Source organism: Haemaphysalis longicornis, unplaced genomic scaffold (genome assembly GCF_048455015.1).
Source record: "Haemaphysalis longicornis isolate Haplotype H1 unplaced genomic scaffold, Haemaphysalis longicornis Haplotype H1 scaffold_1, whole genome shotgun sequence".
Taxonomy (NCBI): domain Eukaryota; kingdom Metazoa; phylum Arthropoda; class Arachnida; order Ixodida; family Ixodidae; genus Haemaphysalis; species Haemaphysalis longicornis.
Genome location: NW_027526203.1, coordinates 271,816,935 through 271,842,101, shown reverse-complemented (window position 1 = coordinate 271,842,101; position 25,167 = coordinate 271,816,935). Strand labels below are relative to the sequence as shown.

General features: G+C 48.9%; 1 protein-coding gene across 1 annotated transcript in view; it reads right to left on the bottom strand.

Moving 5' to 3' along the window:
- Positions 1–24,911, bottom strand: part of LOC144145807 (alcohol dehydrogenase class-3-like) — a 57,636-nt gene extending 32,725 nt beyond the window's left edge. The window contains exons 1-5 of the mRNA XM_077677557.1: positions 24,154–24,911; positions 21,590–21,691; positions 16,477–16,618; positions 10,413–10,500; positions 5,671–5,803 (exon numbers count right to left, since the gene is read on the bottom strand). Of these exons, the coding sequence (XP_077533683.1) occupies positions 5,671–5,803; positions 10,413–10,500; positions 16,477–16,618; positions 21,590–21,691; positions 24,154–24,189 (501 nt within the window). The 5' untranslated portion in view covers positions 24,190–24,911. The remainder of the gene's footprint in view (positions 1–5,670; positions 5,804–10,412; positions 10,501–16,476; positions 16,619–21,589; positions 21,692–24,153) is intronic.
- Positions 24,912–25,167: the final 256 nt, after the last annotated feature.

Here is a 25,167-nt window from a genome sequence, read left to right as displayed (position 1 = left end):
CCCTATTTTCATATAAAGTTTACTATATCTCTCTCTCTCGCTCTCTGACCCAGCTACAGTTCATACCATAAGCTAGGTGCAGCACTGTGGAGGCTACATTGTTGTCAACAGTCCGCCCCCTCAGGGCGCGTAACTCACCGCGAAGGAAGCGATAAAAGGCGCCGGGGCCTTGCGGTGCCACTTGCCGAGAGGGGAGAAGGGAATGTCCTTTCAGGACCCCCTTCAGGTAAGGTCCCTAAAATTCAGGGACCTTACCTTCAGGGCGAGTTAGGCGCCCTCAGTGGGCGCACTATTGATAACAACGTAGCTTCCACAGTGCTGCACCTAGCTTATGGTATGAACTATAGATCGGCGGCGGACGACGTTTTTTTCCGCTGCCGCGCGTCGGGCGCGCGCCACCGGGCGTTGTTCATAGTCTTTTCGTCGCATATTCGCTCCATGTATTTTGATTGGAGCAGCCAAACCGTTTGTCATTTTTCTTTCCTTTATTATTATTATTATGTTTGTATTTAATGGCGCAAGGGTATCTGCGACCAAAGAGCGCCAAGACTCTGTTAGGTGGTCCTTCTATGTCAGGTTTGTACTTAAAATGTGTATGAAATGAGCATGGGCATGGCACTGCCGAAAAAAACTATATATGGGTGTAGAGGGCCCGTAGACTAAAATATAAAAATGATGATGATGACGGATGAGAGGAACAATGGTTGATACATGAGGGCGCCTGAAGCCTAAGAGCATGCTGCGCAGCCAGGCTCCCTGTGCGCACAAAACAGTCTTCAGAACCTCCCTGAAATAGGAGAGAGTCTGAGGTCTGAAGTCACGCCCTGTATGAAATGAGTTTTAAGAAATTGGCATCTGCAAGATAAATTAAAAGACATTTGTAAGAGAACATCGGTTCGTCTCCTAAGAATAGTGAAGGGTGTACTGGAATATTGTGTGTGTAGAGTTTAGGGAAGTGTCGTTTTCTGGCGTCATTCATGGACGTACACTCAGTTAACACGTGTTCAGGGCAGCCTGAAGCTTCTGAAGCGAGAATAGGGGGTTGTAAGAGCCCTTGGATGGCTTGTTGTCCCGTATGGGTTTGTGATCAGCGGACTTTTTATACTGTATAAATGTGCTCGTGTAATGCGACGAACTTGATACGTGTTCAAAGTGTTTTGCAAGCGTGTTTGCCTGGTGCTCAAGCGTGTTGCCTGTGGCGCTGACTAGGGGTAAATTGTTTGACTTGTGTCCTTTGAGTTTCCTTATTCGATTCCAGACCTTGGCTGTGTCAGTGTAAGAATGAATAGATGATATAAAAGACCTCCAACTGTTGGTTTTGGCTTCTTTGCGGATGCGCTTTCCCATGGCTTTGGCGCGCTTAAAAGCTATGAGGTTCTGGGCAGTGGGGTATCTACGAAGAATACCCCAGGCCTTATTTTGTGTTTGTCGTGCAAGCCTGCATTCTTCATTCCACCAAGGCCTCCTCAGATTAGAAGTACCACAAGATGCCTGGTGGCACTTCGGGCAGACTCAAGGATATGACACGTAAGAAAACTACAAGATTCATCGATGCCTAAGTGACTGATGGTTGAGTAAGAGAGTTTTGATTTTTCCTTAAACTTTGCCCAGTCGGCACCGGATTCTCTGAACTTTTTATGTGACATGGAACTGCAGGGGCCTGTTTCTAGACATCTGAGGGTAACTGGGAAGTGGTCACTTCCGTATGGATTAGTGTCGACCTCCCATTCAACGGATAGAAAAAGAATGGAAGACCCAATAGCCAGATCGATGTTCGATGTGTGGTGTGTTTGACTGTAGTACGTTGGCTGTTTTTTTTTTTTTTGTTGAATAGGCAAGCACCGGATGATAAAAGAAACTTTTCCAGCAAGCGGCCCCGGGTATCTGTACGTTCAGACCCCCAGAGTTCACAATGAGCATTAAGATCGCCTACTAACAAAAAACGTAGCGGAAGCTCGTCAGACTAGAAATCTGAACTTGATAGGTAGTAATCAGGAGGAATGTATAAGCAGCAGACTGTTAATAGCCTATTAAAAATTCTTGCCCGGACAACCACTGCTTCGAGAGGAGTAAGTAACTGAAGGAATTGACAGGGGACAGATTTTTGCACGACAATCGCTACACCACCAGAGGAGTGAGTGCAGCCGTCTTTGTCTTTCCTGAATACTGTGTATGGTTTGTGTGTTTGTGTATGGTTTGTGTGGGTTTCAGGTGTGTTTCTTGTAGGCACATGATATTCGGCTGATGTTTGTGGAGGATTTCATAGATGTCATCAAGGTTTTTCATGAGGCCCCTACAGTTCCATTGCATTATACTTTGGGTTACCATAAAAGCCGAGGAGGATTACGGTGCTGTGTATGGGGTTTTCTGGGTGATGCTACCTACGTCACTGCGCCTGAATCAGGGCCCGTGACACGGGGAACTTGGGTTTTTTTCCCGCGACCAAAACTGCCGCGATGCTCTTTTGACGACTGGGATGCAGGCCGAGATGGCGTAGTATCCATGTCGTCATTGGAGTTTTGAGGCGTTGACGAGATGGAGGTCTTACGACGCCCACATCGCAACGTGTTTGATGGAATAACAGGAGATCCCGCCACCACCTTTCTTGTTATGTTGGACATGGCTGCGGAAGAGGGGCCTCCCGCTTCCACATACATTACCACCGGTGCTTCGGCGGCCGGAGTGTGTGGAGTGGCGATCGAAACGCCAGTTCCAATGTTTTTTTGTTCTTCTGCAACACCTACAACTGCAGCAGGAGTTGCAACAGTGTTTTGGGCTGCCAAAGGCAGCGCCTCAGGGGGCGGAGGCGGGACCAAGTCAGCTTCGCTGACCTGAGTACCCGCGGAAACCAGACAATAGCCCTACCCCCCGCGGGCTGCGTCGGCGTAGCTCCCTGAAGGGAGCAGTGCATGCCGTTTACGCGCTTCTGGAAATGACAGATTTTGGGTCACTTTGAGGTTGATGATCTCTTTTGCTTGTTTGAATTTCTGGCAAGAGCGAGAATATGCTGCGTGGGGTCAATCACAGTTGCTGCACTTGAATTGTGTGGTTTTACACTCGTCAGTCAGATGGTCGTGTCCGGCGCAATTAGCACACGTTTGTTTCCCTCGGCACCCATTGGTTCCATGCCCGTACCGTTGGCACTTAAAGCAACGGCGTGGGTTAGGTATATACACTCTGGTCTTGCAATGGATAAAGCCAGCGTTGACAGACTCTGGCAAAGTGCAACGATCAAAGGTTAATATGATGTGCCTTGTCTTTATTTCCTTTCCGTCACGTCTCATTGTGATGCGTCGAACAGCGGTTACCCCTTGCTCGCGCAAACCTTCAAGGAGGTCCGAGTCAGTTTCATTTATCAGTTCTGCTTCGGAAATGACACCTTGGCAGCTGTTGAGGGTGCGGTGGGGAGTTACAGTGATATCAAAGTCGGCTAACTTCGCTTGCTTCAGAAGGGTGCTCGATTGATCCTTGTTATTCACTTCGATAAGCAGGTCTCCAGAGGTTAGTTTTTTCGCTTGGTAGTTTTTGCCTACGAGACTTTTAATAAACTTTGCTACTAAGAACACAGACCTTCTGGTAATGGGTATTGCCTTATCAGCTACCTGCATTATCAGAAAGCGTGGAAAGTTGTTGTTAAGTTCGGGCTCCTCATTTAATTAATGAAAGCCGCCGGTCGCTCATGTATTGGCGTCACCTCCGCTGGTAGCTGCTATCCCGTGTCCCTTTCATGCAGCCGCACGGACGCCAAGTTCGGAGCCGCGGAGAGCGTGTTTTGTGCCCGCCCTTTTGTGTGTCAAAAGACGGGGGCGATTAGCCTGAGTACCTCTGTCGCGTCGGAGGTGGCTGGGTCATTCGGCATGACAAGCTGACGGGAAGCTGAATGATGGTGTGTCTCTTAGTGTCGTAAAGGCGCGCGGTGTAAGTTTTTGAGAATTTGCGAAGCCGGCGCCGGGCGCTCTTCGTTGACGGGTCGTTCGCCTCGACGACGGTCGCCTGAGCTGGCAGCGTCTCTTCCCGTGGGCTGTTCAGGTGGGCGGCGGCGCCCCTTTAGTCTGGCAGGGGATTAGCAACGACTCCCTCTTTGTCCCGGCGCGCGCGCAGATAAGGCGCCAAGGCGAGGACGCGGGAAGAGGTTAGCCGCGCGAAGACCGCTCCAAGCCGTCGGCTTGGCTTTTGAGCAGATGCCGCCCGCTGAACGTAATGGTGTGTCCACTTTAGGACACAGACGTCCTGTATTTGCTTGTCGGGTGTAATAGCGTGCGTGGGAAACGCACTATGAGTGTATAAGAGAGAGGGTTGGGTCACGTGACCGCAGGTGGGGACACATGTGTGATTGGCTGGTTCATGTGGCCAATCAATGGTTTCTATTAATTGTTTGAAAGGTTTTTTTCTCTCTTTCTTGTACGCCCCCTTCTTGGAGGCGGGGTTTTCGGTATCAAAACCGGAGTGTTAGGTTTGGTCCAGTGTCGGTCGAGAGGGGATCTAGTTCAGTATAGACCTCGGCCGAACAGGCTGCTGCTGTCAGTGACAATGTAACCGTCACTCTGACCTGATGTAAACTTGGAGTAATGTAAATAGTGTAAATAAACCTAATATCCAGCAAGGAAGGCAGTCCTCATCCCTCACCCGCTCCAAGCATCGATCGTCGGTCATGGGAGCGAGTCGAGATCGTCCTCTCGGCTCGCGCATCAAAAGAACATAACTATTTCGTCTCCATCAGTTCGCCAAGAAGATGGAGAGGCGAAATTTAACTGTTGTCGGGATTGGTGAAAAGCAGGTTTGAAATAGGTTTGAAGATTGCTTCGGTGCGGGCCCTTTTTGGGGCCCAATCATTTGAAGACAGGGGTTTTGATAATACCATGCGCCATAGTATAAAGCAGGGAACGGGGGCTCTTTCTTCATTGACCTTACCCTGGTAGTCAATGAGGTCCCAGAGCTCCCTGCCTGGTAGACAGACAGGGAGCCCATCGGCCGGAGCTTGACCAGGGCTCCGACGGCCACCGTTTACGGCTTCTACCCTTCACCTTTCAACAACTCGCCACGGTTTGACACAGCTTATGTGTGGGAGCTCGGGGTCCGCGGTGTCGCTGCTCAACGTCACCATGCATACTCAAGGTGCCCCGTGCGGGGCATTTTTATTTCCTGAGTGCGTGCTTGCCGGGTTCATTTCCAAGGGATCACCCCAGTACGCGAATAGAAATCGGGAAGGAGGGGGGGGGGGACTTTTCTTGCACATATATTGGGTGGTAGAAGCGTAGCCTTGTTGAGTGGTGTCCTCAGTCCATGGCAATAGTGACTCCTATCCGGCGTGCCCACTTGACCAGCCGTTGATGGTTTTCGGGGCAGCTTCCAAAATGGTAAGGATGTAAGTGGGTACATTCAATCAATCAATCAATCAATCAATCAATCAATCAATCAATCAATCAATCAATCAATCAATCAATCAATCAATCAATCAATCAATCAATCAATCAATCAATCAATCAATCAATCAATCAATCAATCAATCAATCAATCAATCAATCAATCAATGCCAAAGGATCAAGCGGCATCGGAGAGAGGTGGGCGTACAATACGTACGAATGAAATAGCTCGAAGCAGACAATGCTGGCAATAAGCAAACAAATAAAACTGGCGCAAGTCGCGCCACCATGTGGGTGTGCGTCTGACCTTGCAGAGCGAGTACTCCGAGACGACCGTGTACTCGCTGAAGGTGCTGGTGCCCATGAAGTGGTAGATGCGGTGGCCCTGGCACGTGAAGCGCGTCGTGCCGTCCGGCATCAGGCCACGGGCCTGGGTCATCCTGCGCCCGCAGACAGGGGAAATAACATGCCGTGAAATTACATGCCCTGGCACGTTACGTTCCGCCGGAGCCTTCAGCCTTCCCCTGCTGCTCACCCGAGTGAGAAGGAGTGAGACGCCCTGTTTTTTTAATGCATACCTTGGAGAACTTTGGAGGTTTTCGAGTGAAGCATTTTTAAGGCTGAGTCCAGCTCAGCGGTTTAATGCGCGTTCCTAAAATGGATCTAACCCATGTTCTGACATAAATACACTGTAACAAATTTCACCCCGTTTCGTCGAAACCAGAAATCTAGCGCCGTGGGATATTTCCGTTTAGCTGGTCATATAAATGCCTACAAATGCCTACAAATCGTGATTCGGGTTATTTCGGAAACATGAACGTGCCCCTCTAAATTGATGCAATGCGTTCAACGGTAAGCTTGGAACCGCGGTGTAACCGGATGGCATCTACTTCAAAACTATAGACTTATGCCGTTAAAGCTTGTTAATTCGAACCGCAAGGGGGCGCCATCTCATTTCGAAAAAATGAATGCTTGAACTAATGAAAGGGAAGAATAACAACAGTGCATTGCAATCGGAAAGCCGTAAAACATGTCAGCACGTTGATACTTGAAAAATCCCGCGATTGCGACTGGCCTTTTGTCCCTAAAGGCGACAGTGAGCACTTTTTGCTTTAACTAACGAATGCAGCGGAACACCTCACATTCACCTTCTTGAAAAACGAAATAGAGACGGGCGTATTTCACCCGGCCATGACTTCTGAGCGGACGGCGGCAGCATATATGATTCGTTCTTGCCCTCCTCGACACTGGCACCGATAGGTTCTGCGCCTCTGACCTGAGATAGATGAGCTCATATGTCAGCGCTCCACACACACCACTGTACTCGCTTCCCCATCGAGATAGTTTGAAAAAGAATGTGGCTTCCAAAACGTCCGTCATGTGGGATTCAGATTGGTTTTACCCTATTTTGCCTTCTGCGTTTGATAGGTGCGGTTCTCTGGCCGTGTGCCGTGTGCCGTGTGCCAGGCGCCAACGCGCCGGTGCGGTGGTTCGAATTTCCCTGCATGTGCGGAACCCACTCGGGTTCGAATTAACGGGCATAGACTTCTATGAAGACTTGACCGGACCAAATAGTACAGTTCAATTTAACCCTACGTTCGAATAATTTAAGTTCGAATTAATGAGCTTTTACTGTAATACATCACGCTGCTAAATGTGGTCATTCGAAATATCGTCAAGCTGTGTGCGTTAGAATGATCTTTGATCGCGGTATTTCGAGAACAACGTTCATTTCGTGTTTGACATGATGGCGGACGCCAACTTTTCCTCTGAACATACAGGGAAGGTCTCCAGACAAACTCGCAGTAACCGTGCCATTCGTTCTCAGCGACGCTTTAATCGTATGCCGAGTCGATGGACAGCAATGCAGAGACCGGCAGAGCCCATTATTAATTGAGCTGTGAAGTTTTATGATACAAACAACAAAATCGAATTCCTTGGAACACACCCGATAATTAAAAATATCTTTATAACAAAAACCAGTGACATAAGGCAATTAAAACCCCAATGTAAAAACTGGAAGTAGTAGAGTGCGCGGCATGCTTGTGGCAAGCGAGCGCAGGGCTCCGCAGCGTGCTGGCATCTGCTGGTGGCTGTTGGGTTGGATATCTATATAGCTTGCCGTTGTGCGTGCGCGGACCTCGAACAAGGTCGGGCCTCCAGTCGCTTCGCATGGGCCACCCTAATTTGCAGACGCCACCACCCACGAGGGGTGCTTATCTTTCTAGGTGCCAGCGGAGAGCGGAGGCAGGCCAGATAGACGCGTCGTTTGACGCGGTGCAATATCACCGCAGGCAGTTACCTAATCGCACTAAATGACCTGCGCTGATCTTCTGAATTTCACGCGTATTAAAAAAAAAAAAAAAGCACGCAACTAGAATGCCCTGCAGCGCTTTCGCTCGACCCTTTTGTGCGACAGCACGCCAGCATACTCCGAAGCCGCGCGCTCGCTTGCCCTACAAGCCTAACGCGCAAAGTACCACCAGTACCACAAAGGCGAACGCGAGTGGAACTTACCGCTCGAGCGGCGGGAGCGACGCTTTATTATTGAATTGAATCGATTTATTTCCATAAACTATACATAATTGTATGGTGGATTTGTCGCGGAAAAAGCCGCTCTAGGCAGCTTGTCAAGCCCTAAATTCCATGGACAGAGGCAGCAGCAGGGGTGGAGCGAGAACGAAAAGAAAAAGAAAGAAAGAAACCTTTTGGATGAAAAAAAAAATGACAGACAGAAAGAGAAGAGGGACTCCTCCCATCAAAAAAGAAACAACGCCAGAGATGTACCCTTCAAGCCATAGGTTAATTCAATTCAATGTCACAAGTATAACGGCTCGAGCTGGACTGTGTTCAAGGAGTGACAAGCAGAAAGTTACATCCTGGAGCAATACAGAATCAAGGCGATAAACACTACTAGAAGAACAAGAAAAGTACAGTTTACAGGCATCAACACGAGGCGTACCACTAGGGAATCTAAATACAAATTCGGTTTTGGCACGGTGGGAGAACAAGATGTAAAACTCGGTGTTATGTCGTTATTTTTATTTTTATTGCTGTATTTTCTCTTTTGCATCGTTTACGCTGTTGTCAGCTCGACGAGCGCGACGCTGAGCATCGGAATTGGGCGAAGGATTTGGCCGAAAGACAAGCTATTCTGTCCTGAATAAAGAAAAGTGCACTGCCGTAAGTTCTTCAGCAAATTCGCATTGGCGTTCTAGTTCAGGTTACGCACTTTCCCCCAACACGTGCAATATGAGGCCTGTGTAATTAAGGGCCAATTTCGGGGACGCGTATGTTAAATCTCAACTAGATTCGGCATTCGCCCATGGATGTTTTTTATTGCCCGCCGCACCTGAGCGGCTTTTTTTTTTTTTTTTTTCATGGCACTGTTACGATTCAGCACGCCGCTACCATGTGCGCACGTGCTGCAAGTTTGGTGCAGTGCGGGGAAGCTTCGTGTGCTTGGCGGCAAAGCCCACCTTCCCCAAACATGTTTCGACAAGCCGGAGTGCGTCCACCGCGTGGGCCCACGCTGGCGGTGAATCACGCCCGCGGCAATTGCAAAACAAACTGTTCTACCGGGGATCGTGTGAGAGTTGAATCTGCGAACGGACGCCGCCTGTAGAAATTTCTCATTTCCCCCTCCCTCCGACTCGACGTGCGCCGGCTATCACGAGATCAGGAAAGAGTGTTCTTGTACGTCTGTACTTTCTTCGGGCCATGTGAAAAGCACTAGGGAGGTATATATCTGTGTTGTGGTCTCTACCTCACAATATGCGTAACCCATGCATTAAACGAGGTGTGCGCTAATACACTCTGCGAGGAACCACCGTGGGTTCGAGCTATTTGAGCACGCCCACGGGACTGAAACGCCGCCGCGTCAACTCAACGCCGCCACTATTGAGCAGGTGGAGTAGGGGCGACAAAATGAATGTGCCCAGTGTACGGAGAAAAGGCGTTTATTTTGCGCCAACCCCTTTGGTTACAGCTCGTACATCCCCCGTAGGTGAAAAGGGGAGAAGGGCGATCTGGCGCCATCCGCAAACGAGCGCGTCCGCGCTCCTGTGGGCTCAGCGGTCAGGGCAAAATCCGGGGCGCGGCGCACCGTTGTGCGCGCGAATCACCGCTGGCCGATGGGCTCACAAAGAGAAAGGGAAACTGCCTGTCCGTTCCCAGGCGCGTACCGCACGGCGTGGTCGTCAAGTCTTATGTGCGGCCTAACCTAAGGCATGAGCCTGCAGCCGGAAGGGCTTGCGGGCTTATAACCGGTGCAAAAGAGCTGCGACCGGAAAATGAAGGAATCGTGATGTACCTTAGGCGTCTTGAAGAGCGTCTCCCCCACCGTGGTCTCCCCGTCTCTTGCGCAGGGCGCGCGTTCCGCGTCCCGGCGAGTCCAGTTCGCGGCCGTTGCGCTGAGTGTTATGTCGCGCGACGGCCGCTGGCGCCTACACCTCGTCACGAATTTGAAAGCTTTCGCTCGGCCCTAAGCAGTGCATCGGGGCAAGCTGGCCCTTCGGAAAAAGAGGGGGATCGCCGCGCAGAGCAACGTTTAACGTTGGCGCTAACGGCGCCAAAACGAGCGCTCTGCGCAATGGCCGTGGGCGCTAGGATTCCCACAGTGTATAACTTCAGCGCTTTTAGTGACCGATGTGAGATCCCTTCCTGACTCCGTAAGGGCGAGTCACTCTGCCCGAGTCCTGCTGTTGAGCTCGCCCGCAAGGATGTTCTTCCTGTATTGTCGCTGTTCATCTCTAGCCATACAGTACAGTTAAGTTTGCTTTCGGCTCTTTGTCGTCAAGACCAAGGCAGCTCTTATGCTCGCCGCTCGTCCACCACGCTACCACTACTTGACGGAGGCGACGGAGCTCGGTACGGGTACGCCTTCGCCAATGTAACAGCACCCATAGACACGCTAAGGTGCGGTGGGTATCAATGGATTTATGGATGCACGGATGGACAATTTCGGGGTCGAGAGAGAGAGAGAGAGAGAGAGAGAGAGAGAGAGAGAGAGAGAGAGAGAGAGAGAGAGAGAGAGAAGCTGAAGAGTACCTGATTTTGGAGCACAGGTTGGTGCGCGGGTTCTTGCAGTACCGGCACTCCTTGCACTGCGGCGAGGACAAGGGGATAACGTGATCTCCTGCATCGATGCGCGGGAGATATGATCAGTGAAACCCACTTACCTATAGCTTGGTCCGTCCAGCAGCTGGACGAACATATGTATTACATTTGAAACTTCCAAACCTTCTTCCAGCTACATCATTGCTCAGTTCGAATAAAAGCTCCTTCATCGCTGAAAAAAAATCGCCTACATCAAACTACAATGGAAGTTGCAGTGCGATCGGAATCTCTCAAGCGTGTGTGCTGGTGTCCATGCCAAGATCGTCAAGCATGGTGCCAATCAATTATAGCAGTCCGTGCTGGCAATTTGAAGGGATGTTTACATGAACATTTACCTCTGGCGAAAACATTGTGACTCTATCGTAGAATGCTTCCTAAAAACGTCACTCATAACTTATTAAAGGAGATAATTAATCACCTCAGCAACGTGAAAACTTGGGCGAGTTGGCAAAATAACCACCTTGCCTACCATTACCTTTGGTATGAATTTATGCATTAGCTGTGTTTTCAACAGCACATTTGTAGTGTTTTTGTTGTAATTTATGTGCCTCGAACGTAGGCAGCGCGAAGTTTTCTTGCTTTTTTGTCGGCTAATAGTTGAGTATTTCGTTTTCAGTTGTCTATAAATTCGTTGTAATTTACAAATTTAATGGCCTCCGCAAAGAACGCGTGTTCTGTCTTTCACGGTGCCCATAGAGGGTCCGCCACTCAATTATTGGTGTGGAGGATAGTGAAGTAATCGAGGCAATTCGGCATGTGCGTGGCGACGGGTACCCGTATACCTTATCCATTCGGACCATGCTTTACGAACATATAGTGCATTTCACTCATTGGCCAAATGGTGTTGTGAACAGCATGTAGCAGGCACAATCTTCCTTCCTGTCTACACGGTTCTGCGCGGAGGTTTCGAAGAAACGAAAAGAAGCAGAAGCTTGAATCTTCGGAAAAATTTAACGAATAAGCGGCAGTAAATTAGAGCATGCATCCCACGCAGAACTGTGGTTTTGAAAACGGCGCCATTCTTATCCGCACGTGACACCTGGCACCAAATGTAGGAGGCTGGTTCAGCGACGTTAAATTTCGAGACGGTTTCCACCTTGTTTCCCACCTCGTTCCTTGTGTGGGCAAATTATACGCGCACGCACGTATAATATATACTCTCACCCAGGCCGCGGGTGGCTATAGTGGCCACAGGTATTATTTCCCGTACGAACTCTGCGTTAACGTTCCCTGTAAAAATACTGCGGTTCGGCTGGTAATTTGATTGACTAACGTCATATAATTGAAAGCCTTTGAGTTAACTTCGCGTGTTCTTTCCCCGGGGCTTCTCCTCCAAAGCGCATCAGCGCCGAGGATCTGACCCCGGGGATCTTAGACGGACCTTCCAGTGTTCTTCCAGGGACCTTCCAGGGACCTTCCAGTATCGTTGCTCCACGATAGAGAGTGACCAATGGGGTGGAGGGTAGCGCCGGTGAGAGAGGCGGTAGTGGCAAGTGATTTCGCGGAAAGTCAGAAGGCTGTCGCGGGTTGATTGGGCACCATGGGAAGGGGTATCTGTGGTAGACGCACCCGACTTTTGCGAGTTCACGTGAAAGCTTTAATCCGCGAGCTAAAGGTGCGCATGCTAATTCATAAGGATCTCTGACCACCTTTTTGATGTATTGGACTCAAGAAATCCGTTTGGTAAATCATACAAGGCGCCTCTACGATAGGCGAATGTGGCTTCAATGAGGACTTTTTTTAAAGGTTGAATTTTACATAACAGGACTCCAGGATGCACAAGAAATACCAGTGATTGAGGGCCTCTAGAAAACGGGATTTGTGGGGCTCCTTATCTGTACGCACGGTGCCATAGCACCTTTTGATAGGCTTGTGGCAGCAGGGAAGCGGCAGTATTTGCAACGCACGAGATGTCACAAGACCAGCTGGAGACATTTTTGGTTGCGTAAAAGGAAACTGCGGCTATAACGACAAACCGAATGCCTGCCAAACGAGGTGCACAAGGCAGTTGTTTACGCAATTACATATAAGCTGTACGCGATTACAAATACGCGAATACGCATTCAGCCGTTCGCAGATGTGTAATGCACATTCGCTTGAAACATTCAAGAGAGGCACACGGGTTAAGCAATAAATGGGTACATGATTTTTATTCACCCTAGGGTTTATACAATTTCAAAAGAAAAAAAAAATGCGCGTACGATAAAAAAGCAACAAATCACAAGAACTGTCTGATCCATCACAACGCAGGCTTTCAGGCAACTACGAAATGCACTTACCGCAAAAAAATACAAAGGCGTACTAGCTAGCCAGCTTGCTTCAATGCTGCTTCTTATCTGTCGTTAACAGATTTTAAGAAATAATAGTCCTTATTAGCTGTGCTCGTACACCGCCGTGCGTGCGAGTTTTTTTGGTTGATTTCTGCCAGAATGTGCTAAAGTCTGATTTTTGTATACAGGTTGGCAATATTCTTCGACAAAACGTAAACGTGATTGTCGAGTGGATCGCAGACCAGCAGATGAGGCTCCAGCTCAGCAAATAATGTTTGTTCAAACACTACTGTCAACACCTCTAGCTCACTATTTGCATTTAACGATTTTAAGTCCTTACTTATAAACCTGTAGAACACGAATCCCTTTTTCCACAACGTGACACATCTTTCAAGAGGTCTTTCGATGGTGCCACGAGACCAGCGTTTGTTTTCCCAGCCGTGAGTGCAGGCAGCTCACTGGACAACAGTGCAGTGCAACATTCATCGCAGGATGTGCCACGATACACTTTCCGAGCCCCGAATACTGTCATGCATGGCGCTACTCCGCCAAGAACAGGCGAAAGGCTTTCGGGGAAGTCCACCCGCTGGGTGGGATCGTGATCATAGTAAAGTGGCTGCAACAGTGATGATCTTTCTAACGATCCGGAAGGTGTTGGCGAGTCAACGAGGCTTGCGTCACCTGAGGGGCAGAGAGCAGTCACAATAATGCGAGAGCAGTTTGCAGCCTCTGATGATGCAACATCTTTTCTAATAAAAAGACGCTTGCGGGCAGCTGTACATTGACAGGCAGCAGTTGTTGTTGTAGCCACCCTTTCCTTTTACGCGACCAAATTGAGACATCTTGTGCGTTAGCAAATACTGCAGCTTCCCTGTTGCCACCGACCTATCGCAAGGTGCTATGACACCGGGCGTACAGATAAGGAGTCCCACAAATCCCGTTTTCTTGCGGCCCTCAATCACTGGTTTTCCTTGTGCGTCCTGGAGTAATGTTATGAACAATTCAACCTTTGAAAAAAGTCACCATACAAGCCACATTCGCCTTTCGCAGAGGTGCCTTGTATGATCTGCCAAACGCATTGCTTGAGTTCAAGACATCAAAAAGTCGGTCAGAGATCCTTATGAATTCAGCCGTAGCATGTGCACCTTTAAATCGCGGATTAAAGCTTTCACGTGAACTCGCAAAAAGTCGAGTGCGTCTGCCACAGATGAACTGAGCGTCAGAACTGCAAGGCGAACCTTCATCTTTGGTGATCTAATGTATCGTATGCACCACAAACAGCACAAATGCCAGAGGAGGTGGGACCAGCCCGGTGCATATAGAAGTTTAGCTGAGGAAATCTACATCGGAAGCTCGTTAACGGGACCTCGCACTGACGGGATTCACAAAACCTGTCGTACTGCCGCGCGGCCATAAGGGCACATATAAAGGCACTGCTTTTACAAACGTGTTGGGTAGTTTGTGGGCGATATAAGACCACGGAGTAGGTATAACAACTATGCTGAAAACGCTCATTCGCTTAGAAGCTTCCGTACATGGAAGTTAAACGCAATGTAGATAGCTCGCGCAGGTATAGACCGAACGTCGATTCTTAGCTAACCAATGAGCAGCGCATGCGGGCCAGTGCATACAGACGACCTAATGCACATCCACTTAAGCAGTGCACCAATGTGAAGCGGGAACGTCGACTGGAGGATGATAGATCAAGCCGCCGCGGTACGCCGCCGCCGCTGTAGCAGACGACGTTCCGAGAGTAGCGCAAGACTCCACTACAGCGCCACTATAGTTCTCGCGACGGCCGTTTGGCCCATTCTCCTCCGCCAACATTTTCAGAAATGCTAACCTAATCTAAAAACGTTGTCCTCCTCTGGCGGATATGGGGAGCTCCGAAACTGAGTTTATTTTAGTAACCTTGCCCCGAAGCCCAATTTTTCAAAACGTCGAGATTGATTTGATTGATTGTAGGGTTTAACGCGCCGACGCAACGCAGGCGATGAGGCGCGCCGTAGTGGAGGGCTCCGGATTAATTTTGACCACCTGGGGATCTTTAACGTGCGCCGAAATCTCGTACACACGGGCGTTTTTGCTTAAACGTCGAGATTTTATGGTGAAGGGTCGCGATAAACCTGCTCTTTTCGGACCATAATTTAAAAACTAGGGATTACCAACAGCCATGAGTGCCAAATAAAAACGCGGAAGTTGGATTTTAATTATGCTGCATTTGAATTAAAGGTTGGAAGTGTTGGGCACAGAATCAAATTAAAGGTGTGCTGGCTGTGTGCCTTGAACCAGGGGTTTATCCAGAATTTCGATGGGGGGGGGGGGGGGGGGGGGGGCGTCGAAATTCTTTTGGAGGGGTGTTGGGGGCTAGGGGGGGGGGGGGTGTATACATCCCTGGGCAGGGTGCTCGTGGTTGTGGAATGATTTTTTTTAGGGGGGGGGGGGGCGGTATAAATTCCTGCCCCGAACTCCTTCGGTGGGCCCGAGCAGCTGTCACTATCTAGAAGTGTTTGTATTGGTATGTGTAATATTCAGAATATAATCGCAAGCATCATTCCCCGGCAATGGCTGAATTTGCGATGTCTTCCATCTCCCCCTCGCCCCCCCCCCCCCCCCCCCCCCTTTATTTTTGCGGCGTGATTGTTACTGGAACGTACACAATAACAAGGCGGTGTGGACTGGCAGAAACACTCTCCTTGGTAAACCTGTAATGTTGATACCGATGCCCCCATTAGGCATTCATCTGGCCATATACAGGGTGATCAAAGTTAAGTCGACAGGTTTTTTTAAAAATAGGCGTTTAGATTTTTGCGAAGACTACCTCTACAGTGAGGTTATGCGCCCAGGGGGACACATAATTAGGAGGTAATTATTGATGTAGGTAACTAAAATTGATGAATTAACTTTTTAGTGGCTACAGTAACCAGGCATGTTTTTATTGGAAAGTCAGATGCAATCGTGTTTCTGCGCAGTTTCATTTGGCAGAATTCTAGCGCATCCGTACTCCGAGATATCAAACTGCTAAGTTTAATTGCCGCTCGCATGATTATGCATGCTAGAAGTCAAGACCGGCGCGTAGCTCCTCCCTTTTGTTCTGTGTTTCGATAGCGGTTCCGAGCACTGCAGATTGCGATAACGCTAGCCAGGAATGAATAGGTGTCACTTTTGCCTATGCCTCCACCTCCACCCCTTTGTCGAACTAAACACCGTACACAGCAGGCAGGTCACAGAAGGGAGGAGCTTTGCGCCGGTGCAGACTGTCTTGAATGCGTAATCATGCGAACGGCAATTAAACTTCGCCGTTTTATATCTCGGACTACGGATGCGCTAGAAGAATTCTGCCAACCGAAACTGCGTAGAAACAAGATTGCGTCTAACTTTCCAATACAAACATGCCTGGTCACTGTAGCCACTAAAAAGTTAATTAAGCAATTGTAGTTAATTAAGCCTCCGAAATCAATAATTATCTCCTATTTATGTGTCCCCCTGGGCGCACAACCTCACTGTAGAGGTCGTATTCGCGTAAATCAAAGCGCCTATTTAAAAAAAAAAAAAACTCGTCTTAACTTTGATCACCCTGTATATTGGAAACCAGGGATCCGATGAACGTGCCTTGTATACCTTTACGACTGCCGACTTTATTTTGTCATTCGCTTGTCGGGTTTGAGTATCTTGTCTCAACGCATACCGGGTCGGAACTTGGTATGCGCGCAAGAGCAGCGTACCGGGCTTGAAGTGGGTAACTTTGGGTCCGACGCTCTCGACGATTCCCGCTCCTTCGTGGCCCAGGATGCAGGGGAAGACGCGATCCGGGTCCAGCCCCTCCAGCGTGTTCGAGTCGGCGTGGCAGGTGCCCGCGTGCAAGATCTGGGCACGACATGAGGGGGCCGGTCACGACTGGCTGCAGTCTCTATAGCAATTCAAAACCAGCTCTAGTTTCGGTCATAGGCATTGTGCAGCCCCAGTAGTTGTTGAAAAGGGAGTCTAAATGGACTGCATCCTTGTCTCAATATCAGTGGTATTGTACGCCCTCTCAGAACAATCTAAGTAAGTAGTCCGGGAAGACGGAAGAGGTGTCAGGCCACAAAGCTATCGATTGACAGGAGACGGACGGAAAGACTTGGAAACTATGTGATCCTGGCAAAGTGTTCGTTGTTATCTCTTATGAAGGTATCGAATTTAACACGCATCACTCGGCCGCAGGAATGCACACATTCTTTAGGGGCGTCGGTAATACTAGCTGAAATGCACGTGACGTAAGTGAGAAGAGCACAAGTGAATTGGCGGCAAAAACGAGACCGCGGCCAAACAAGCTACAACTCGAGCGCTAGTGTTGTAAACCTTCGCGTACTTTTAGTTTTTTTTTTTTTTATGTTCGCTAGTGCGATGAATTCCCTAGGTAGCAACCAACTCGCCCAACTTTCCGCTTTGATTATTTTTTCTTTTCCTATCAAACGTGCCGATGCCATGTGGCATTCTGCAGTGAGGGTTCTAGATTGAGTTAGACCACCTGCCATTATTTAGTTGGCAAACTGACGGCGGCTTCATTGACGTTTTTTTTTAAATCATAAAAACAGCAGCCGAGCCCTGGTTTTGTGTCAAACTGTGAAGGGATGTACCTTATGTGGCGTTTTTAAAGACAGAAGGAAAGAGAAAGACAGGAATGATTTAGGAAGGGAAGCGGCGGAATTTTTTTTCTGACGTTTGGAAAGCAGGGTAAATTTGAAAGAAAAAAAAGAACTAGACGACTGAAGTAGCAAATTCTGACTGCCATGAGCTGTCGCGCGGTGGATGGCTTGTCGTACCGGTCGCGCCGACGAAATGCAGAGGTCGTCGTAATCTCGTACGAAGCTGTGTAGGGGCCGTCAAAAGTACAGTAGAATCTCGATAAACAGAAATCGCTTAAACGGAATTGCCGCTTAAACGGAACAGTAGCCGGTAAGTTGGTTGGTTTTGTATTCAGATAACGTAAAAAAACTTCCGGTAATCGGAACTAAAATTTCTGCATCACCGTGTAAACGGAACTAGAATCGGAACTTCTTGTGATACCCCTCAGCATGAGAATAAGCTTTTTACGGTTGCGGCTGTTTCGTTTTTGTTTTTTCTTCCTGTGTATTTTTTTTAGCCTCGTTGGCCTCGTAAGCCTCGTCTCGTAAGTGGTTAGCCGTGTTAGCACAACGAATGCAACATCGCAGTTTTTGTTCCAGTCGTTCGGTCTCGATTCAAGACGCCGAGGTTACAGGGCTCAGCTCCTGCCGCCTCGTTCGTGCCATCGTGGTGCTATTCGCGCTTCATTACGACGTTGCCGTCTTCTAAATTCGGTGGCTCGTAAGCACTCGCGAAGTTCCGGCCTCTAGCTTCCGTGAAGATGCAGTTGCAAGGACTCAAACAAAAATAATTGATCCATTTTGTAGTGCAAAGCGACTAATTGTTGCCAAATCAACTTTGTGAATGCTCCGCCTAAGCCTCTTGTAGTTTTTTTTTTGCTTTCTGAAAAACTACCCGCTACATTCACCTTCTAGTGCTTAGAGTTCCGTGAAATGCCCTTACGAGTGTGCACGCACATAAATTTGCACCTTTGCACATCTATCTCAGTAAACGGAACTCCTGTTAAACGGAACTAATTTTTTCGGTCCTTGAAGTTCCGTTTATTGAGAGTCTACTGTAATTGAAACACGGTCTCATAAATTTACAGAAATTTCGTCTTCCGGAAACTGCATGGCTGCATTGGTGTGCGTTTAAAGGAGCCCTCCCCAATAGAAAAAGCTTCCTGTTTACCGGTAATGGCTGTCATAAAGCCAATAAGACAAATATTTTGTGATATTCACAAACCCTTGTTCCAATTACTTTTAACAGCACCTGTAATGGGTAATTTACCGTTTACTGCGCATGCTAGTGAACCTTCTGGTCCCCGTTTCCACAGGCTTCCCGCGATGTACGAAGGGACAAGACACCGGTACTTGCTTGCCGCAAGACTTAGAGACGGTATGCCAGAACGAAAATACAGATTTTACCCTGACATTGGACTTTCCAGGCCACACACACGTCTTCAAAGTGAAAGCAAATTACGCGTAGAAAATGGGAACCCCTACCTCAGCACAAGTTATAATGATAACTAATGTTTATTGGCCACCATCCCGCACCGCGAAAGTGGATGTCCGGCGAAGCTTTTGTAAACCACTACACCAGCTGCAGTGCGCGGGTATAAAATGTTTATCGTCGTCTCGGCGGGCTTGTCACTTGCGCTTGTCTGTGGGGGCAGAGCCTCACGCAAGCGCTCGACCTCATACGAAGTAAACCCCAATTTTCGCGAGCAGCTCCAAAACTAGTCTTTACCAGGAACACATACGAGGGTCCCTATTGGTCACCGCGTTTTATAATCTTTTGCGCGGTTTTTGTGTTTACTGAAATCTAAAAAGCTGCATGCCTGAGTGCAAAGAAAGCTTGCGCTCGGCTTCTCTAGTCGTAAATTCTGGGTCCTGCCTAGCCTGACACATTCGCTCGCCGTCTTCAGTGAGAACTGCTTGATCCTGCCCGAGTTTTTCGTTTACGACACGAAAATTTCCGACCAACGAGAGGCTAACAGCTTCGCTGTTACAGAGAGACCGCCCTGGGTGGCGTGCTAGACGTGGCAGATAGGTGCAAACCCGTAAGCGGAGCGCCCTGCCAGCCATCCACTCAGGAAGGAGGAGGAGGACGACGGATGAGTGGCTAGCTTAAGCATCTTGCTACGGCTCTTCATAGCGCCCTAGACGCCTCACGGTCCGTGGGGAAAGATGAGCGCACACTTGCAGGGGCAGAGAGAAAGTCCCGCACTGCTGCCCTGCTGCTCTGCAGGATCGCTAGCGGGACAGCTGGCGTGAACGAAAACACCTCTAGCAAATGCATGATTGTCAGGAAAACAAAAAACAAACATAAAAATAAAAACAAGCTATTTTCTCGTACAAGGAAGGATGGCTCGGTAGCATGCACGATGCGCGACGACACCACTGTCGCGCCACTCGCTAGAGATTTGCTTGCGACGTTACGAATTACTCAAGGGTTATTCGAGGCTGTGACGGCGGAGAAGAGCATAGGTTAGCGTCACTAAATAAGCATAGGTTATGGAACTGAATAACAGAGGAAACGCTTATTTTCAGAAATGCTTGAACAAAGGGATACTCAGCGAAATGACAAAATCCAGAGACACACCTAAGACTGCGTATATGTTGTAATGCGAAATCATTATATTTTTAAGTAATTCGATGGTGAAAATACTGTCACTTAGTACAGCGACGATGTGTCGTCCAGGGTCCATCGCAGTATACGCAGCACTGATTAAAGTACTACCACTTTATACAATCATGACGTGGCATCGAGAGTGCATTGCAGTGGACACAGAACCGATGAAAGGGGTGTGCTCTCTCAGTACGGTAGTCTTTATCCTTTTCCCTTTGCGCCGTTTTTTTTGTTCCCTCTGCTGTTATCACGGCTGAGAGGCTTGGCCAATCGCCCTAGTTCGCCCTAAACATATACGCTATTAGTGCGAACTTGCTTTCTTTCTTGTGTAATTAGCGTGCACATATTATTTCTAGCCTCACTAAATGTCTCTAATGCATGTTTCTAAATCGAAGGCCACAGAGCATTAACCGGGTCATCCTATTGTCAACTGCGATCAAGGCACGGCTGTGGTGCAGGTGATTTTTTTTTTTTGAGTGTTAAAGCCCCGGGTTCGAATCTGCGTCTGCGGAAGTGCCTGTTTTATCTACTCTTATGCCCATGTACTTTGGAAATCATGTACCGACCTTTCCAACCGCTTGCCAGTGAAATTATTGGCCTCACAGTACTCGTAACTCTTGCTTCTCCGCACTATCGGTCACAATGTGGGAATGCCATCTCTACAGGCAAACATCGCATCCAGTGTACGGTAGGTCCGCCTCGAAATTTCAGATTATATGTTATGGCTTATAGCCACCCAATTATATGTTATATCATTTAGGACCAAACATGTACAGTGGGCACGGGATGTATAGCACACAGGACATTAGCGGTACAGGTATCAGCACTGTAACGGCTTCACCTGCTCGACACTGGTGCCAAGTTTGCAGACCCTGTTTTACCCTTGCACGGCCTCGTGTATTGGAAGGACGTGTCTCTCCGAGCCTTGAATTTCTCATATTTTTGCGTCTCATGTTTTATTACAAAGTATACAGGGATCTGAAGTTCTTCCAATGTGCTTTAAACGCAATTAGCTTTTCAGGCAATTGGTTCGTTTGTTTCTGGACGCAGCCAAATTGCAGACACGAAAGAGGCCTAAACTACATGGCTTTTAAGTATGATTGCCATTGAGTGTTTCGCCGCTTTGTGCAGCTCGCACGCCCCTTACTATGATCAACTGACAGCGTGTACCTTGTAAACGCTGCCTAACAGGAGTTTCGCTAGTGCGGCAGCCACACAACCGTGACTGCCAGATCGTCTCCATTTTGTGGCATGTCCAGTCACTACGCCTCCTATTCTTCACTTCTTCTGTCGGCGCATTTATGAACATTTTCTGCGCTTTTGAGTCTATCGCTTTCCATATGATCCCCCAGTTCCGCAAACGATGCTTCACTCCAGTGCGAAGCTCTAACATCATTGGCCATTACGTCACCGGAAGTGACGCCAGAGCAGATGCGTCACTGATGACGTTCCGGTATGACGTCACTTCCTGTCACCACGCTACGCATAGGCTCAAGTGCACCGAAGTTGACGCTGTTGCGTTTCACTGGGGTACGAAGTGGCTGCCCAAAATGCGCCGCGTGCTAATCTGAGCTGCGTGCAGCGTACGCGGCATGATGTACAGTCGAGGAGAGGGCTCACCTTGATGCGCACTTCTTCCTGCCTGGGCACTCCCACTTCGACGGTCTCGATGCTGAGTGGCTCCGAGGGCTCCCAGGCGACGGCCGCCCGGCAATAGATGGGCTGCGTGCCGAGGAAAAAGCATTAACGCCAGGGGCGCCCCCTGAGAAGCAGAGAGGTTGATTAAAAGGTCGGACCGAAACGTGCATCTTTGGCCTGGTACTACGCACTGCGACAGGAGTACGGTAACAGCGAGAAAGGGTGCAAATTTTTTTCACATTCCTTAACGAATATGAAAGATGGCAATGAAAACAGGGGGGGGGGGGGGGGGGGCACTAAATATGCACACTGCATGAGCAACCAAAAGGACACAAAAATTTGCACTAGTATAATCCGCAGAACGAGTGGGAAAAAAAAGGAACGAATAACAAACCCCCTAGGAATTAAATAAAACTCCGCTATACCAACAAATAAAAAAATCTGGGTTAAACTGGTCAACGCCGACCGCTGCACTGTATTTCAAAGATGAACAAATACGCAAATGAGACTTCCCCGTAACTTCCACGCAGAGACTTCCCCGTAAATATTTTTATGGGCGGGCGTCCCCCCCTTACTTCTTGCCCCATTGACATCTCTTGCGCAACTTACGATCTCCACGTTCCTATAGATTTGGCTGCTTCCACGACATCGCTAATTTTACATTGATAACACCTGCAAAACACGAAAGCAGCCACGGATTGCGGAACTGACAGGCTGGTGCTTGGCGGCAACCTGCGCTGTGGTTGAGGAACGCGGGAGCCGTAGGTCAATCTCCTCTGCCCTGAAGTCTCATAATATCTTTGTGCGGTGTTACTATAGGTACTGTAGCAACTCAGCGTCGCGACGCGGTAGATAATTGCCGAGACCAAGCAGAAGAAGCGCGCGGCTCGAAGTCAGCAAAGGAGATTGACTCGTCATCCTATGGCGGTTGGCGCAAGGTCTTGTTGTCAGTCAATGGAGGGGGCAGACGAGATACACCTGCTATTGATCGATGAAGAGTGGTATACCATAGAAGCTGAAAAGGGACCGGCGAACTTTGCCGTTATTAGCAGCATTTCGTGTGTGATCTTGTACCGAAAGGGACGACGGAGCGGACAATGTTACCCCAGAAGCGGCGGCGGAAGACAGACGAACATTCCTGCGATGGATGACGAACTAGATATCGAAAGTGCACGAGGAATGCGGTGCGTCAACGTAAAAACCGCATGAATGGCTTTAGGTAAGCGCACCCATCGGCATGTGTGGTTTGGCGGCAAAACGTGTCTAGGCAGGGGCCTTGAACCTGACTGAATGTAGCGGGCAGCAAAGGATGCCGCGCCGCCGTGCGACAGCACTTATAAATTAGAGTTGTTGCAGCGTGTCACCCCTTTCTCCCCTCTCTTCCACGTCTTTGTCGAATCCGTAAGAGCAACTGTGTGTATGTTTTAAGTGTGCAGTCCTGACGTTCGCGCAAGGATTTTTAGCTCTCCGAAGTGGACGAGGAACGGGGTGGGTCAACGTAAAACGCATATGGAGAGAGTTTACGTCAACGAATCTAGTGGCACGTGTAATGTGTCGGCAAGAAGGGTTCGTACGTGGGTCAGGGCCTTGAGCAATAAAGAATGGGGCGGACAGCAAAGTATCTCACGGCTGCGTTCAACACCACCAGTATACGGTATAGTTAATTGTTGCACTGCGCGCCCCCCTTCTTCACATTTCCCACGCTGTGTCGAACCAGCAAGAGCGCTGTGTGTGTGTGTGTTGTGGGCATGTAGTCTTGCGGTGCGCCAAAGGCGTGTCCCCCTCCTGAGGGTGAGGCTGCAGTGAGGGGAACTTCCGGTTAGACAGCATTGCTTGTGAACAATTCCCGAAGTAGGGAACCACGGAACGACGGGTAGATAAGAAGGCCATGCTGCGGCTGGCCGAGTGTGTTCTCAACTTCATTATCACCTTGACTTGTAAACACGCTATAAATAAGTTCAGCTTGTCTTTTCGCTCATAAGGCATGACGGGGACTGGCCCTGCTACCGGGCCGGCAGACAGCGCTCGCTACGGGTCTGCAGTTCCTTCCGTAGGCGTGTTTGGTCTTACTCTTTTGGAAATAAAAAATTCGTCACTCATGCACGTTAAACTGCAAACATACTGGGTCCATTGGCGCAGTTTGTGAGCTAATTAGTCAGAAAGGAGAAGCAGTGCGTACCAAAAACATTTTTTTCACGTGATTAAAAGAACAAAAAAGGTCGAGCTTTTTCTCTCGAGCGACACTCGGGTTTTATTAGCTGAAAAATTTTGAAGCACATAATTATTTCAACAAAAATTATGTATATAATCGCTTCAGCACCCCCCTCCCCCCACCTCCCACCCCCCCGGTAACAAATAGTCCTGGCTTCAGTGGACTGAGGGACGTGTTTCGATCTCTGCGAAGAGCAATGAGCGCATTCTTACCTGGTGACGATTTTTGCCCTCTTATCTGGCTTCGAACGCCTTCCCGCTATACGCAAATCTCAACGCGCCCGCTCGTTGCCGGACCATGCGCGCTTTGATGCATCATTGCCAGCTGAGCTCACCATGCCTTGAGTGGCGTCAATCGGGTCCATAGACATGGCTGGGCCGGAGTAGGAGCTGTGGCTGGTTCCACGCAAGAGGAGAAAGGCACAGAAGGAAGTGTGCTGTCAAGTCATCGTCTTCTCCCTGCTTTCGTCGCTGTTCCTTCACTGGTGCCACGTACCCACGTGTGGGATTGGCCAAGAAATGGAGTAGCCTTTTACGGCTTATGCGCTCACTTCATAACAATATAAAGTTGAATCTGTAGAGATCCTCCTAGGCTCGAGACAAGAATAAGGATGGACACGAATGCGTAGAGTATTTATGGCATGGTCAAGTGTAACCATCACCAAAATAAAACGTCGGCTATAGCGACGAGGTTGTCGTACAGTGATCGTATTTCTTTTATTCTTTCTGTCAAACGCGGCTGAAGAGGAGGGAGAAGGTCGGACATTGGCAAGCCTAGCGAATCGCGGGAGGAGCAAGGCCCTTCGGCCTGGCCAGTCTCCCATTTAGGGTAAGCGCCATAATCCTGGATGATACTGTTAGACGCATGCAGGAATAGCCATCTGATAAATTCAGGACATCAGCCCACGGGAATAGCTATACTCGTTTATGCCAGGCCTCTCTACATTTTTCAGCGGCGCGGGTATTTTTTTAGTTTCGGCACTGTTCTGCGGCCTGGAATAATGGGTCTCGCGGTGCGCGTGCCTGTGCGCCGGTGTGCGTGCATGTGTGTGAATATGTGGGTGTTATTGTCATGTCGCTGAAGTTCTACCGCCATCCCCATCTTTCTCGCTCAAAATTCTGCCCACTCAGGGACCTAGTAAAACCACTGCAGGAAGGGATATTTTGCATAGAGCACGGAGTCTACTTCGATATGAACACTGTAAAAATACTTTGCAGAACTCTAAATTGTCTTTGTATTGTTCTTTGCCAAAAGTTACTGCCGATCCACTTCAATGGAATTGTTTCCATGGCTCTGGAATGTAGTAGACCACACCATGCAAACTTTCGTCCTCAGTATTAGCTGTGCG